Here is a 17,458-nt window from a genome sequence, read left to right as displayed (position 1 = left end):
ATTATGCTTCATTGACTTTCATGTATCTGCACAAAAGCCCCACTCCACATAAGAAACACTTTCCTAAAAACAGTTATATTTTTTCGTTTAACAAATAAATCTCCACCTCCCCTTCCCCTTTTATATGGCTAAATATTAGCTTCTTTTTCCTTCTACTCTTTTTCTTTCTTTTTTTTTTTTTTCTTTTGGGGAGTGGGGTTGGGGTGGTGAGGAGGTGGAGTTCATCAAGAATACAAGACCGAAAGAGAACATTTTTCAGTCAAAAAATAGCCATAGAGGATTGGTTTTATTTTGTATAGCCTGAATCAGATACACAATTTCCTATTTTTTCAATACATTTTCTATTTTTCTACCCCCGAAAAAATAACATTTTCTATGGTATACACGTACAAGTAAGAAGTGCTAACACGAGGGTCTCAAAGATGGGACGACACTTTTACAAGTTAAAATACATGACATCCACACGGAAGACAATCTCTCACTCACCCTTAGGCTATCCACTGGGCAAATCAATATACACATTTACAGCAATCAATCCAAAGAATAGCCATTCTACCCAAAAAATTCCAAAGAATTGGGGAAAAAAAAGGAGTGAAAATATTATAAGAGGGAACACATCCAACGCTTTCTTAAAGAATGTAAGGGTCATCACTCCACGGCATGTCATGTTTCTTATCGCTCCCAGTCAGATATACCCTACATAACAAAACAGAGAATACAGTTTGAGAATGAGTGGTGGTGTTCGAGATAAAGTCTGAAAGATGCCCAAAAGAGTACCATAAGAGAGAAAAATGATATATCCATGTGTATTTTCAAACAAGACATGAGCTTGCCTTTTAATAGCTGATAGAGAAGACTAATGCTACATTTGGTATGCTTTCCAAGTCGATAATACATTCCAAGGAATAATTTCAAATGCAGCTTTAATTTCAAAAAGTCCACTGTACGATTTCATTTAAAGTATAGCCGTATAGTTCAGTCTCTTTAACAACAATTTAAAGTTGAGATTAGTAGGGTGCTTGGAACCCACAAAATGTTGAAGTTGAGAAGATGAGATGAAAAATATACGTTAAAGAAACAGTGGGTCCAGATGTAAGATCATAGGTGGAAGAATAAGGCTGTGTTTGGTGTTATTTCTTAGGATGCATACCAACTGTAGCATAAATGTTCAGACAGTAATTGAATTACTTCTTCCTTGGGTTTAATGTGACTTTTAAAAAAAAAATTAAATAATAACAATGCCACGGTACACTATACTTTTTTTCTTCTTTTTTTGGTAGAACAGTTCACTATACCAAAACTGCAAAAAATGAAACTATGTTATACAAATGCATCAAGGTCATCCATTACTAATACATGACCATGGATGGGGATTATAAATATAAAATCGAGCAAAATAACGTGCAACTGCTGAAAAATTACTTTAGACCTCCTAGAATGGAAAACTCTTTTTTTTTTTTTTTTTGGGCAGGAGGTGGGGGTATGGGCTTTGATTGATCTGAAATTAAGTATAAAGATTTTTTTTTGAAAGTAATTACCTCTTCAACCCTTTGCTGGCTCTTCCCAACATCAAATTCCATATCTGCTATAACTTCATCTTCTAGCTCTGCATCTGTGAACGTAAGTGCTCTTTGGAGCTTCCTGTGACAGCAGACCTCAACCTCAGCCACATAGATGGCAGTCACAGGTCGGTGATCAGAAAGCATATGCTCAACCCTTTTGTATTTCAATAGCCTCATTCCATTTCCAAGTGAAAGGACACGGTCGCACCTGAAAGATAAACGCATTTATGACCCATATATGAGTATCAAAAATCCCATATAATATTGGAAGCATTTGCAATTGATTTTCCATATATGAGGGTTGAAGTGCAGGAACTAGGACATAATAAAAGCCACTCTCTTTATTATCACTATTAGTGTGAGTCATCTTTAGAGTTTGTACTTTCAGCATACATATGCATAGCCAGACTAAAGTGTAATATGTTCATAGCAATTGCTAAGGTGTTGGATGTCATTATAAGTGTTGGTCAAATAAGCAGAAGGGTAGCCCTATAAGGCTGCTGGCAGTGAAGAACCGCAGAATATCAGCTCTAGTCCATAGTGTTAAGAACACGAATGTGGAAGCTACTGTTAGCTAAGAGGGTTTTATTTGGGATGTATGGCATCCTCCATACTCCCTGTGGGTGCTCAAGCATGTCCATTTTAATTGATTCAGCTAACTGAACCCTTGGAATATCTTAAACCACATATTTGCTTATTCAAATGCTCGTAGCTAAAATTCTTCAATAAGTACTTCCTGGGCCTCCTGGGATCATTGACTCTGCTACTCAATAGCCTCCAAACACATCACTGGAGTGTCCTTACCTTTCTCTTCATATAACGTAGGCTCAGACAACCAAAATGGATGTATCAAAAACATTATTTAAGAAAAGTTCACATTGACAAAATTGAACAGAAACCAGACACAGTTATGAACAAAGACATGCCATTTGTAAAAGATGATTCAATAGCGAAGAAAAACAAAATTAAGTGGATGAAGAATTCAAACCCAATGTTGAAACAAATTATAGAATTCAGAATTTCTTACCATGCTGGATTACGCCTCCCAGCCTTTGGATCCTCCCCATAATACTTCTCTGAATTAAACTCGTATTTGTATGTTGGTGGAAAATTTAAAGTACCTTCCCACCATCCATCAAAAGCTCGACCTTTTCTCAGCTCTTTCATGAGCTGTCACAAATAATAAAACCATGAGAGTCATCAATATCTGAGCATGGGGTAATAAATATAGTCGAACAAGGCTTGCATGATGAAGATGATGTCTGCAAGGCTATGTGCAAGCCGCACAAGCATCTGCAACCCTGGATTTTAAAAAGGTCACAACATAGATAAAATGAATGTTTGACACTCATCGACACAACTACAAATACAGAATCTTAACAATTATTTTGCTCACTGGTAGTATGTACTTCCATCTCTCTCTCAACATGCATCACAACTGGCAACCCAAAGCCACATGATGACTATTATTTTCACGTACATGGTCCAACAAACAGCAGATGGAAAATTCCACAAGATCCTGATTAAAAGAAAACGCTCAGTAGTTCTTCCCTGGACAGCTGAGGCCCTAGTCCTAACTTGGAGGCAAGATAAAAACACTTTTGGGGAAGGGAGTTCAAAATAGCCAAACATAGATGCAACAACACCCCAAGGACAATAAGAAATGGGGGATAGACTCCTCCCCTGAAGACTCAAACAGAAACACTTAGGAATTTCCATAACACCCCTGGTACATTAACTGATCAATGGTCAGGATCTTATCTATGACCACAGACCACACAAAAAAACTGAAACTTACTTGGAACCCCTCCCATTTCCAAGTCATCTTAAAGATAAAGAAGACTTATGCTGTCAGTGGGTTAAAACATGAATTTAGATCCCACCATACTCTCCTATCAGCCTTAGTATCATCGATATAGAATGTTGCACCCAAAGAAAGCAAATCAGCAAAAGGCTGAACTACCCAGTTATCAAGGTGCCAAAAAAACTTGAACGAAAATGTTATTTCATCTCCCATGACTTCATAATATTGCTAAATAGTGGCCTATTTATCACTTTCAATTCTGTACAAAATGCAAAGTTTTTGGAGCATGAAAATTTTGAAATCTGTGGCACAAGTAACATATTTGCATTAAGAATCCAAGTTAGGATGGTCTGTATTACAGATTTGGCAAATTATTTGGGACCCAAGAGGTTCTCTGTCTACTCCATGATCAAGGTCACTGGGTGCTCTACCCATTGATATTGAACACTGGCTTGTTGGCAGACATCAGTGCAGAGTCCAGACACATGATTTAAGTTTCTTTTCTGAGTTTTTTACCCCCTTCGTAGCACAAAATATGCATGAGTGGCAAGGAAAATACGAAAGAAACAATTGAACCTATTGTCTATGCCGCAAATGATATTCCCTGAAACAATATTATCGTAAGAATATGTCCTATTCTCATACACTTATGACTAGTGTCAGGTATCTTTGAAAAGAATCAAGAATATTTCCTCCACAGAAGTGGGTTCTCAGAGTTTATGACAATTTTTTTAGTTGGTGACTTGGTTTGGTAAAAAGTCAGTAAATTTGCATATAATATCTCTATATACAATTTGTTGAAAAATATTTATGGTTCCTGAACATAAAGATGCAGAAACGTACTCATAACAACTATTAAATCAAATAGTGTGATTCATAAATCTGTCAGGTGACAATTCAACACAATTCCAACAGCAGAACAACTGAAGTACACCATAGGAATAATCGACATCATCAATGAAAAAAAAAAAAAAAAAATATTAACTTACCTGGTCCTTCTCAATCAACTGAGGCCATTCTTTTTTGGATATGAGTTCTCGTATCTTCTCATATGATAAGTTGATACGATAATTTAGGTCGCCAAACCAGATAATTCTTCTGTAAAGAGAATAATGGTGAGGATACTGGAATACAAAAGCCTTGCTGATACAAAAATGAGTGGGAGAGTTTGTCCAACAAGAGTTAGTTCCAATACAAGAATGCTACACACGACAAACATGTGGATTGATGCTTCTTTTGGGAAGTAGTCTATTCTTCATTTGTATGATGTTTCTTTGATCATATACATTTACGATATGGAATTTACCTTCTGATATAATAATTTTGGGAAAAAGAAAGCTACCCGCTTGTGTCTGTCTACACCTAGACACAGGCAGGTGTGAAAAGACTGTGCTGCCCGCCACCCCATGCACTGCAGATGCCTCTGTGCTGCCTCCCATTGGTCTGTATGCTGGCACAGTGGCCGCACAAGCAGGTTGCATTCTCTTACCCAATAATTTTTTTGTAACCAGAACCTCCCACAGCACTTTGCATATTTTGACAGTATATTTGCTTACATATGTATACGCCATTTTTTTTTTTTTTTTGGAGGGTGGGCGGTTGGAATGAGATGTTAAAAGCCCCATCTTCTTCCCAGACATCCAACCACTTGAGTCACCTTCAATAGAGGCCCCTCAAATTCCTATAATGAAATTTCAAGCCCTTCTAGGAGCCCTAAAGCTCCAACTTTGTGTGAGTCACATTCAACATAAGATCCAACAACTTTAACTGCACTTAAGAGTTTCCAATGCCAGCATGGTCCAATGGATCCCAATGCCACACAAGCATCCACTTGAATCAAGTTTTATACTTACCACCTCTAATGGAACCACAGGAAAAATGTTTTTTAACCTCTTACGATACAGGGAAGAAAATGCTGGGCATTCACAATCCCTTGACATGATGTTGCAAGACCTGTCCCTAAGATCATTGAAGGTAAGGTAGAGTGCACATGCTGGAGAGAACTTGTCCCCATAGACCAGGGATGCTAATGAGGCAGGTTAGAAGGCGGCAGGGTCCAAGTTGGGGTCATAGCAGCACGGCCTGAGAGGTTACTAATCCAAGAATCTGTCAAACATTCACACGGAATTTGATAAATGTAATATGAACTAGAAAACATAAAGTCTAGTCATCCCTATATTACAGTGATACACTCAACAAACTAAGATCTCTGTTTGCAAATTTAAACTAATGGAGAAACTCTAATGCAAGGACAGAAAGACAACAATAACAACCATAACCTTATCCCAGCTAAACGGGGTCAGCTACATGGATCCAATATGGTATAAAGAAACTAATAAGAAAAAAAAAAAAAAGGGAAGTAAAGGGTGGTAGAAGGAAGTAACATGAGGTAAAAGAAGTCAAAAGAGCATCAGAAAAATTACAATGATACACTCAACAAACTAAGATCTCTGTTTGCAAATTTAAACTAACGGAGAAACTCTTATGCAAGGACAGAAAGACAACAATAACAACCATAACCTTATCCCAACTAAATGGGGTCAGCTACATGGATCCAATATGGTATAAAAAAAAATAATAAGGAAAGAAAAAAACAAAATGGAAGTAGAGGGTGGTAGAAGGAAGTAACATGAGGTAAGAGAAGAAATAAAAAAAGCATCACAAAAACATCCCCTACAAGGGGTCGGCTACACAAGTCCTAGCCCTCCACATAACTCTATCCACAGTCATACTAGGATCGAGCCCTACTGTATGCATATCCTTTCTTACCACTTTGTTAATAGTCATTAGGCCTGCCCCTACCTCTTCTTGCTCCTTCTAAATGAATTTGGTCGATCTGCCTTACTGGGGCATCTACAAGTCTCAGATGTACATGACCATACCGGATCAACCGGCTCTCGCAGAGCTTGTCCTGGATCAATACAACCCCCTAGTCGTTTCTAATACAACCATTCCTTACTCTATCTCTCCTGGTCTTGTCGCACATCCTTCTCAACATCCTCATCTCCACCACACCAAATTTATTCAAATTACTCTTCTTGACTACCCAACGTTCCGCACCATAAGTCATTGTTGGTCGTATTACTGTCCTGTAAAATTTTCCCTCCAATTTGACTGGCATGCGTTTGTCACATAACACTCTCAATGCAAGGACAGAAAGAAAACACACACACACACACACACCAAAAAAAAAACTGACAGAACTGAATGGATGAGATCTCCTCCACCCGTTATGGACTCATATTCCAATGGATAGGCAAGTGTTTTAAGTATTGCATCGGCCAATACATATCAGTATTGGTGTATATCAATATGATACTTATTTTACAACACAAAAAAAATAGTATTTACCAATACGGATCGATACAATCCAATAAGGGAAGATGCTGAATTCCGGCCAAAGACTGATTTGAGACTCAATGGCCTTAAAAAAAGTGCACTTGGTCATGTATGGATTATCATCGATGTATCATGGCATCATGCTATTGTCAATCCATACCTACCACCTCTTGGATTTTCTGCACAATGTAGACTCTTACCTCCCACATTTCCTAATGACATCCAAGCCTTTAAACCATAGTGACCGCTTTAACACACTAAAGTGCACTCACCAACTTATTATGGCTGCTCATTTCATGGAATAGCCATCAAATGATAATACTATAATAGGTGGCTGAGCAAGCTTCTACCCCCAAGATGCCTAGATCTACATAACAAACCTCAAATCAAAATTATCTGAATCTGCTAACATAATACTCACAGAGATCACAACTGCAGAATCAAACTCAATAAAAAGTGCAAACATGTGGACCCAAAGAAAGACACGCACAAGTCCCACACATGCATAGGCAACTAATGAAGGCTGAGCCATGTTGTTCACTGCCAATCCTCCACGTCAAACTACTGTGCCTTGGTCATGTTTGCCTAGAATTATGATATATGACCATGACAGATTGTTGGACAAGTACCTTGCATGGGAGCTTTAAGGCATTAAGAAAACAATTTGTATTTTGTGATCTTGTTTCTTCTGAAAAATACCAATATCTTTTAAGAGGCTATGAATTGGATTCTAATAAAGTAATCAGAAATGGCTGGGAAAGCCACCAGGGTGCCCAGCGTGTCATCCTCTCTCCTCCCCCCTTCGAATTTGACTCCCTTACCCTCCAGTGTCCAGCTCTGTGATTGGTGCATGCTGCTAGCTTACTGAAAGCTGGCGGCATGCCCAACCCCTCCCTAAAGTAATACTAAAAAACAGATTAAAAGAATAGAGAAAAGAAAAAATATGTAAAAAAATCATGATATTTCCAAATAAAGAAAATTTTATTAATAATAAATGCAACCAATGCAAAAAATTGTGTAGCCTTTTTCATGTTAAGAACACAAGAAAATCCATATATGTCTAGGTTGTTTCTAGTCTAGTGTATAAGTCCATGTTTATGGTTTCACCTTCTAGTTCCACTTAATAATAATCTATTTTACAGCAGAAAAGAAGGAACTTTTCTCTTACTCATGGTCAAGGATGGTCTTCGGGAACCCAATACCAGAAATCGGATTGAACTGTGTCCTCCGATGTATTTCTTGCACATCGGCATTCCTTTTAAGTTCATCCACCTCCTTTTCACCTGATGTTAGGTGACTACAGATAAAACAAAAGAGTGTTTGATATACAGACATGCTCACAGAAACTGATCCCTGGAATATTAATATTAAAAATTGTCAAGATAGCACCAAATTACCATACAATAAATCTATTTCTTAACATAGCTCAAGTGTAATGAATAATAAAACAACCTATTGGTCATACAAACAAAAATATCAGAACATGTTGCATGCGAGAATGGGATAAAAAAAATGTCTGGTTCCATCTAAATCTCTTAATAAAATGGGTATAATTAGCAAATGACACTTTCCTTTGGACATTTAGACTAGATTTGCACTAAAGAAGAAACAAAAGTTCAATGTGTTCCAGTTGTTCAATTTTTTTTTATATTTTATATGCTCTCCAAAGATGAACGATGGAGCATGCTAGAAGATGTGGCAAGCAACGAACTTTTTAAGCTGAAGAGTCAAATGGAAAAATAATCCAGGGAATTGCAAGACAAGTGATGCACAGAGATGTGCCCTTCTCCATCTGGGTTGCTCTCTTCCAACAAATAAAGCAGAAGCTTCTCTGTCTGTTTGGCCCTAGCAACCCTACTTATTGTTTCGGATTTTCTTTTCAGCACATTGGTCATTCCCTTAATGCTAACTGCTTGCGAATTTCAACAGCCATTTGATTTTATTGTGAGTTTATGACACTTTGTCAGTTGTAATACTAATAATCCACATTATCTTGTGATATACACAGGAGCCTCAGCTTCAAGCAGTGTGCCTCTTGCACACAGTGGTCTGGCCTCTTGTGTGTCTCTTACTTTAATAATCAAGGTGAAATATCAAAATCTCCAAGCCAAAAATATGTTCATTGCTTCGCAAACTATCTAGTCACAAAGTCTTTAGTGCAAAGGATCCAAGGTTCATGAATTTACTACTAACTAGAGAAATCCAACCAAGGAGACAAATGGTCTAGTTCCATCTAGGAGTCAAGTGTCTGGAGGTTTGCCTACATAAAGAAATCTAAGGGCGATGCAAAGATATATTTTGTAGTCTCTCTCTCTCTGTCTACCATCTTCATTCCTTAATTTGCTCTCATTATATCTTAGTTTCCATTTTAAAATGGAGCTTCCATTTTTTATACAGGTCATGCATTTTCTGACTCAGTGTTAAGGATTAGGTTGGGTTTAAGTTCCTGGAGTGTTTACTTATTGCAATTTTTTGGATGATTTCCAGATGTTTCTCTTGAAATGCATCACTAACCCTCTAAAATGTATGCCATTTGTAATGATATTTTCTTTTGACAACAGCAACATTCTATAGCTCTGAGGATATATTTTTCACCAACTACTTAAAACATCAACATTAGTAGAGAAATGTAGTCAATTTAGAAACATGAAAATAATTAGGTGAAAAAATGTAAGATAGCAAACTGATGCTTCAAAGATGTTAAACATTTACAAAATGGTTGCTTGCATGTGGATGTTCAATGCCCTGTCTTCTTAGATCACAATTATCGATTGGAAAAAATAAAATATAATCAATTCAATCGAGTCTCACTACGGAACATGATCAGTTTCGAAAATGACTAAATGAATAAATATATCCGGAAAAGGTGAACCCCCAACCCCCCAAAAAAAAAAAATCTTTTGAAATGAATAGGAAACTTATTAGACTAGACGTTGAAAATTTTAATTAGGTTTCAGTCATTTTCATTAACAGTGGAGTCTTACATTTATTCAACTATGTTCTTAAGGATGCTGCTCATAGTAAATTCTTGTAGTTCTCTAGATGTCACCAACAGGAAGTAACAATAGTTACATTCCTCCATAAAATTTATTCTTTTCCAACGTTCAGGTCGTGTACATCTATATCTCTACTTCCATTCCTGCTAGTAAGCAACAAGTCAAGTTACTTACGGCTTTCAAATAATTGTTCTACATGCATCTACTGTTTAAACCTTGATGAGTCACTGTGGCATTCTTTTTACGAGAGAAGTTAATGCATCAAGAGTGGCAAAGAAGAAAAGAGCAGTTGGCAGAAAAAAGAACTCTCATTTATTAGTCAAAATATAATCATCCTTTCCAAAATCCAAACTATATGTGTGTGTGTGTGTGTGTGTATATATATATATATATATATATACACAGGCAATCAATCAATTACAGCCACAGAAATAGAATTGTCAGAAAGACTTGTGAATGGGAAATAGTTATAACTGATAACACGGAGGCAGCACTGCATGAAACTGCAAGGATAGGAACTCACCTTGTTACCAATGTAGCCCATAATACCAACGCCAACAGTAGAAACTTTCAAGTTCTGAATATGCCTACGCAAGCTTCTACGAACCCATATAGAAAGGAAAATCCCAACCATTTGCTTACTTACTATCCTTACAAAAGGTGATCTTTTGTGGCGTACAATGGTTTCCAGATCAATATTGGTTAGCAAAGCTGTTTCTGATGCCCCTCTGTAATCCCCACACCTAGATGTCTTAAAAGAGTGAGATGCTTTAAAAGACTTGACTGATTTGAAGGAATTTGGTCTTTCTAAAACATGCTTAGTTAGCAGGTCCATTGGTGGTTCGGGCCAGTTCAAACCAATCCTTTCTGTCCCACTTAGTGTTTTAGATAATATTCCTTTCTGGTGGGGAGTTGATGTCTCTGCATTGTACATGGAATCACCTGTCTGAAAGCAATTTAACCTATCGAATCTCTTTGAGGAAGAAAACTGCCTTTGTGGAACCTGTACTCTTGATGATACCATATCAGAATTTTCATTGGAGTTTGAATCTTCAGATCTTACAAATACATCCTCACTTGTGGTGGCAGCATCCTTGATTTCATCAGAACCATTAAATTCGTCATCCAATGGATAGACTTCCTCATCTCTATCGCTCTCACTTTCAGCAAGGATTTCATCTTCTATATCAGGGACATCCTCTGATTGCTTGAACCTTGATGGCGAAGGAGGAACACTGTAGCATTTATACTTTTGCTTCTCTGGTCTAAATCTGTTCAGTGTTTCACGAATAACATTTTCCCATTTTGGAACTGGGCGCTTATCCTCAGCACCAAAGATATTCCCAGCATTTAATGGGACAATCTCCTGAAAACTACAAAGATAAAGTACTGTCACTCTAAAATGGACTTAATCAGAAAATTTTTGGATAATAATATACAATTAATGATTGTGATATATAAGGGGGCAAACAAAAGCCATAACTACTTTGCTTTAATTGAAAAGTGGGAAAATAAGAAGAATAAATATAATGGCACAAGTTTTTGAAGGGATGGAACTGCCATTGAAGCAGCCTATCAACTTACCCAATCACATACATATCGGCAGGCTCATCCGTTTTTAGCCAATCTGATATATCTAGGTCATCAGGCGGAAGTTTACCTCCAACATTCCAGGTCCCAACACAAATCCTAATAATTCCAAAACTGGAGTTAGCAATAAGAGCATAACATATGAAATGTAAAAAACTGAGTAAAGTGATTCTCCCCCATCTTCCTTCAAAAGCTGTCTAACATGCCTGAGTTCTTTGGTGTTTATGTATTGAGCTCGAAGGGTTTCTGAATGCCGTCTCCTCAACTTGGGAAGATTTTCAGAGGCCCCTATATATTAAGGCCATGAAGTTATTAATGGAGAATGCAACACCATGGAGGCAATAAATAGAAAGAAACCCAACAAGAAGGAAGCATGCAAAAAAGAAAATTAAATATAAGTCATAAGGAAGCACATCACAGAATCATGTGGACATGTAGGCAAAGTAACCAATTAAGAGAATGAACAGATACATGATACTGTCTTCCAAATAGAAACACAACATCCTAGTATTTCCAATGATGAGTAAGTAATCGTAGACAAAGTTGTGGGAGCAATTCTTTCTAATTATTTTATGTTTATTAATTTAACAGAGAGAATTTCATACGATACCAGAATGCATCTTTGTGATGGTAGGAGGGGAGGGTGACGAATCATCCAATAGGTGTGGGCATTTAATGAGGAGAGAGACTTTGGGACCCATGGGTGGTATCTGAGAGGCCACGCACAAGAATTTGCACACTGTCGTCGTGCGCTTCCTTTCCCCTTAATTGAAAATGTCTCCAGCCTTCAACTGTACTAGACAGATTATTGGGATAATTTTAAGGGTCAATTAATGGAATATCAATAAAAAGAATAAGATTACAAGCACAGGCGTTGTCTTATGTGTTCATGGAAACAAGGCAACTAATACTTTTTTTCCTTCTTTTTTTTATGGGAGTTATTAACTAGAGGGTAAGGAGACAAAAGGAACCAAATGTCGCAAAAAGGCCAAAACCTAAGTCATCAACACTCAGGAAATTTAAGAGAAACAGAGAATCTCAAGCTTACATAATTAGGGAAGGGGGATAATAAAATTATTATCCTATCAGAATACCAAAGATCTTGACTTTAATTTTCTTTGCAAGACTGGCTCCAAAGGCCAAGGAAATCCCAAATATACTTGAATAGATCATTACTCTTTCCATTAGATTCACCATAGATTCTAGCATTGTCTCAAATTCACTAAGTCCATTCAGGAACACTAAATTTTTCCTTCTCCGTTCAGCCCATTTGCCTTCCTAGTTTCAATAATACATAAAAAATCAACTAGACTCAAATGGGAGCATCCATGCCTCCCTCTATAATGGCAAACAATGTTGAAAATGGCCCCCTAAAGGTAGTTTTATGCTCATAACGGGGAGGGTAATTTTTATACAAAGCACTCATTCCTGGAAATCAAAATTTTATAGCAGTTAACCTTCAAGGATTAAAAAAACGTAAAAAAGTTCCACCAACACCCCCCCCCTCTCCCCACAAAAAAAAAAAGTGAAATTATGTTATTCATAGGGCACCAAGGTCCAACCAGAAAACATAAATGGCACTCAGAATTGAAAAATCAAAATCCACAATTATATTGTACGCATTACCACTGCACTGGCCTTTTTGGACTCCGAAGGTCGAATCTCGTCCCCAACGACAGAAATCTGCACAAATAAAAGTTTGATTGAACCAAAATCTAAAATAGGGTTTTTACACTTGTATAAAGAAGTAGTAACCATTAAAACTCAAGCCTTAATTACAAATTAAAGAAAAAATTTGGGTCTGGGTAATCTTCTTTGTTTTTTATTCTCTTACCTTCATCATCAAAATCGGAGCCGCTATCACCTTCGTCGGGATCAGCACTGAAATCAGACTCTCTGGAGCTGATGTTGAGCCATTTCTTTAGAACACTTCTCGGCCAAAAAAGCTGTAGGCAGGTGCAACCGAAACACAAGATTTCAACCCAAGTCGACTGCAATTTTCCAATTTAGAAGTAAAAAAAGGAAATGGACAAAAGAAAACAACATTAAAGTCTTTGGAAATCCAAATCAACAAAAATGAGAAAAAGACAAAAGAGTAATACCTCTGCTTGTTTTCTCCGGGGCTGCTTCATTTTGTGCAGGACAGAGAAAAGTAGAGAGATGCAAAGAGCAAAAGCCCACCTTAGGTTATCTTTATGCTCACTGATCTGAATACCACAGATAGCAAAACTTGAAACGAGAAGTGTGGCTGGTGAAGTCGAGGGAAGGAGAGTAGGCTGACGAAATAGACACTGTTGTAGCAAAATAACGGTCCTGTGGGAAGGGGAGGGAAGAAACGAGGGAACTTATCAACCGCATTCTGAATCAAGGAAAGCGCTGAGCCAGTTTTTCTTCTTTCCCCTCTCTCCCTCTCTGGTTGACTCTTCTGATTCCTTATTAGTTAATAAAGGTTTAGAAATAGCATTAAAATGTTAAGCAAGTGGCTGGCGGGAATAGATTATTATTATGTTGGGTCACGAGATTCATGACCAACCAGGATTAAAATGGGACCACCTCGAGATCTCTAGTTAGAGAAAGTCCAATAATGCAGATAATGGTAGCCGTTTGATCTAGAGCATCCTAAAGAACTGGCAAGCCCGTCTTCTTTTAACTATCTTAGGTGTTTACATCATTGGGTGGCAGGGTCGGCCAAGGCCACAACTAGGTTTATCATATAATTCATAGTTTGAAAAATCAGATTTTTTACTCAATTTGTTATTTTCAAAACCTGACGAGACATGTGAGTAAAAGCTTACAAGGCAAATTATTAATTTATTTTTTTGATATTTTTCTTTTTTTCCTCCGAGTTGAGGAGTGATTGAGGTTATGATTGTTTTCCAAGAAAAAAAAGTTAATATTGAAAACAACATACAAAATTTCTATGGTTTTGTTTAGTTGTAGATCAAACTTATGATATATAACATTATAACCTAATAAAAAATTAGAATCAGTGAGTTTCACATGACTTTGACAAAAACACCGAGTCAATAAAACTCGGACCTAATTTGATCATTTTTTACACTTGGGTGCCCAAGTGTTCATGAGTCATGACTATTGACTAATTTTTGTTTTTTTTTAACTCAATTTGGGTGACTTACTCGAATCAAATCTGATTTTCCAAATAATATAATATAATCCAATAAACAATAACCTTGGAATATTCTAGAGAGTAAATTAATTCATAGGAATCTTTCAAGGTTTAAAAACCTAGATTATATTGGAATTGCAAAGATTAATGAAAAATTGATTGAAACTAGCGAAAACATGCCCTATCCATAGCTTCCATATAAGAAGTAAATGAGCCAAAGATCAACTGAAATCAAAATTGGCCTCAATTAATTCCAACCTGGACTGCTGAAATCAAAATTGGTCTCAATTAATTCCAACCTGGACTGGCGAGTCTAACCAAATGCAAGAACTTAAATTACATCCAATTACAAATCCTTAATATCCAATCTCGTAGAGAGAGAAAAAAAAATTCATAGATTCCATAAATCGCCCATGCATCTTTCTTTTCTCTCCTCATGGTTAGGGCAATCAAGATCAGATAGCCTAGCCTTTCACTTAATAAGGTCAAAATTAAACTTTTCTAGGGCAAGCTAAGGGAAGTCAAGGCGGGGCTAGCCCAACCCAACCCAACCAGACCTCCTTACAGTCCTACTAGAAAACCAACTCATGGATCATAATCAGAATTTTTAATTCAACTAAGACTGGACTCTTCCTAGTTCAAACCTAATTTTCCAACATATTTTGGACTTATTCACCTCCAAATCTAGATTAAAATATTATTCAATATTCCATGTGGTGGAAAAGGATATAATAGTATTCTGCCAGACATTTTTTCCCACCAGAATGATAGTTAAGATGAGGGTAGGCCAATTCCCACTTTCCGAGTCCAACAGCGACTGTTCAACAAATCCCAGGGACGTGTCGCTTTACACCCCGACTACCAAGCCCCTACCTTTAGCTTCCAACAAAATCTACAAATCGCAATTCACAACAGAAGAGCTAATGAGATTTTCAGCTTATCGGTGGTCCAAATCGTCTCCAATCTCCACATTCATCTTTTATTAGTTATTTACTTATCCCAGGCTATGTCATTAATGTGTGTGACATCTTGGTTGCAGTCCTATTTATTATTCGGACTCCATGAGTTTTACACGGTAATTAAATTCTCCTTACCAAAAAAAACTTATCCACAGCAAGATATTTCGTGGTGCGGCATTGCGATGGTCCGGTGGAGTTAGTGGTGTGGTTACTGCAATGAGAGGTACAGTATAACAATTCGTATGACAATTCGTAACAAGAACATACGAAGGACCAGCTGGTCTAAGCCTTTGTTAGACTAAGAAACTTGGCATATCATATGGGTCCAGACTACGACAATGCATAACAAGCATAGCCTTAGATGTAACGTTTTAGTTAACTGTATCCGTCTTAATATATTATCGATATTTGTCGGCTGAATCGATCCAATTCGAAATCAAAACCTCATTTTTTGATCATATCGGAATTGGGATTAGACTAAGACCGATACTGATATAATACTGCTTAAGAGGGGGTTGTTAACCCTAACTGCTTCTCCGAAACCTCAAAAGTATCTCTATTTTCCCAAACAACATGCCTTTTGAGAGACGAGGATATTGAGAGGACAAAGGTCTTAACAAAGGTCCTAACACTAAAATTTGGCAGTTAAGCTGTGGAAGCTACACCTCCCGATGAAGGAATCAGACGTTAACCAGCAATTTACCATGGGAAGGGATCAGATCTCTCCAGCATACATCCTACGGCCAGCCACGCACCCCAAGGGGATCCGCATATAGTTTTGGCAGCACTTCCACGCTGGGAGGCCGAATTGGATCACAATAGTCATATGCCATGTCGGAGACATTTAAAATTTGAAGGATGAACCATAAGTAGCACAAATTGCATTACGTGTATTGTGGACAAGGCCGTTATGCACATGACTATGATCCTTGATTCCTTTCCATTTCCAACTAAGGATCCTTCGGCGCAGTACAAAAAGATATCAATTTATGCCAAAATAAATAAATCTGATTCAGTACTTTAGATTTGCGAAAATGCTCTTTAACTCTGGAGATACTATTTGTGTTTGCCTCTGTTCCAGTCACTTCAGAACTATTCTACGATGTAGTTGCAGAGGATCGTGACGCCGTGTTTCTTTCTTCTTCTTCTTCTTCTTCTTCTTCTTCTTCTTTTTTTCATTTCTTTATGTTAAGAGATGATCAGATATTCGTATTTGCAGAACAGATCTCATAAGATCGAATGTTTTGGGACTTTGGGATCCAATGACCTAAGTTCGCCATGCCTCACAAAGTGTAATTATGTTCTGATATTTACAGCAACGGCACCATGAAATTTCAGAGAAGCAACGAGTCATTGCGATTTTCTCAGGTAAATAAAGCACAAATCATCTAAAAACTAGAAATCAAAAGGAACAAAAAGGAAAATTATACTGCAACCTGAGAATTGAATCATATATGATCATCGAGTGATGGAACTATGAACAATGAACTATGAATAGCTAATTTCAGCTCGAAAGACAGTAATGGAGGAAGAAATTAAAGATCTAATCAAGGAAGAGATTAAAGACAAAAAGAAGCGTACCTTTTGAGTTCGAACTATGCGCAGTTAACTCTTTCTTATATGAGAAAGCGAGTAAAGAGAACCTGAAAATAGAGATTCACATTCGCAGTCCCTCTCCTCTTCTCCAGTACTGCGTCCTCCGTTTTCTTTCGTCGTCTTAGAAGGCCGACCTCAAAGAAACGATCCCTGTCTGGTATTCTTATTTATAGCTCTTATGATCGTATCCAATTCTTTCTTCTTCTTTTTTAGCCACGTGGATTTAATTAAGAATATTTAGCTTTTTCTCATTCGCAAGCTACTCAGATTTACTTCACGGCTTGGTGCCGACTGCCGGCTGCCGAAGCTTTCGTCGATTCTTCCATTAACGATGAGTAGTACACGCGGCTAGGCTGCGCGTCCTGACTTGTCAGTAAAGGAACTTGAATTGAGGTAGGCCACGTAGACTTTTATGCTTTTCATCCACTTGTCGTTCTGAAATGCGAACTATGCAAATACAGTTTTATCCCTCTCATATACTTCGA

The 17,458-nt window shown here is 37.4% G+C and overlaps 1 protein-coding gene across 4 annotated transcripts; it reads right to left on the bottom strand.

Annotated features, from left to right (window-relative positions):
- Positions 1-251: 251 nt before the first annotated feature.
- LOC122074465 (type IV inositol polyphosphate 5-phosphatase 3-like) lies at positions 252-17,132 on the bottom strand. 4 transcript variants are annotated; one of them, XM_042639286.1, is made up of 12 exons: positions 16,959-17,132; positions 13,394-13,604; positions 13,126-13,282; positions 12,918-12,974; positions 11,498-11,579; positions 11,286-11,390; positions 10,225-11,074; positions 7,874-8,058; positions 4,356-4,464; positions 2,590-2,732; positions 1,539-1,770; positions 252-696 (listed from the first exon to the last, which is right to left on the bottom strand). In XM_042639286.1, the coding sequence occupies exons 2-12, from the start codon at positions 13,421-13,423 to the stop codon at positions 673-675; spliced, it is 1,974 nt and encodes a 657-aa protein (XP_042495220.1). In that variant the 5' UTR covers positions 13,424-13,604; positions 16,959-17,132; the 3' UTR covers positions 252-672. The 4 variants fall into 4 exon arrangements, with proteins under 4 accessions (XP_042495220.1, XP_042495219.1, XP_042495221.1 ...); XM_042639285.1 differs by lacking the exon at positions 16,959-17,132 and having other exon boundaries at positions 13,394-14,206; XM_042639287.1 differs by lacking the exon at positions 16,959-17,132 and having other exon boundaries at positions 13,126-13,237; positions 13,394-14,203.
- Positions 17,133-17,458: the final 326 nt, after the last annotated feature.

Source organism: Macadamia integrifolia, chromosome 3, assembly GCF_013358625.1.
Source record: "Macadamia integrifolia cultivar HAES 741 chromosome 3, SCU_Mint_v3, whole genome shotgun sequence".
Lineage (NCBI taxonomy): Eukaryota > Viridiplantae > Streptophyta > Magnoliopsida > Proteales > Proteaceae > Macadamia > Macadamia integrifolia.
The sequence above is the reverse complement of the archived record's forward strand: the minus strand, read 5'-3'. Positions and strand labels throughout refer to the sequence as shown.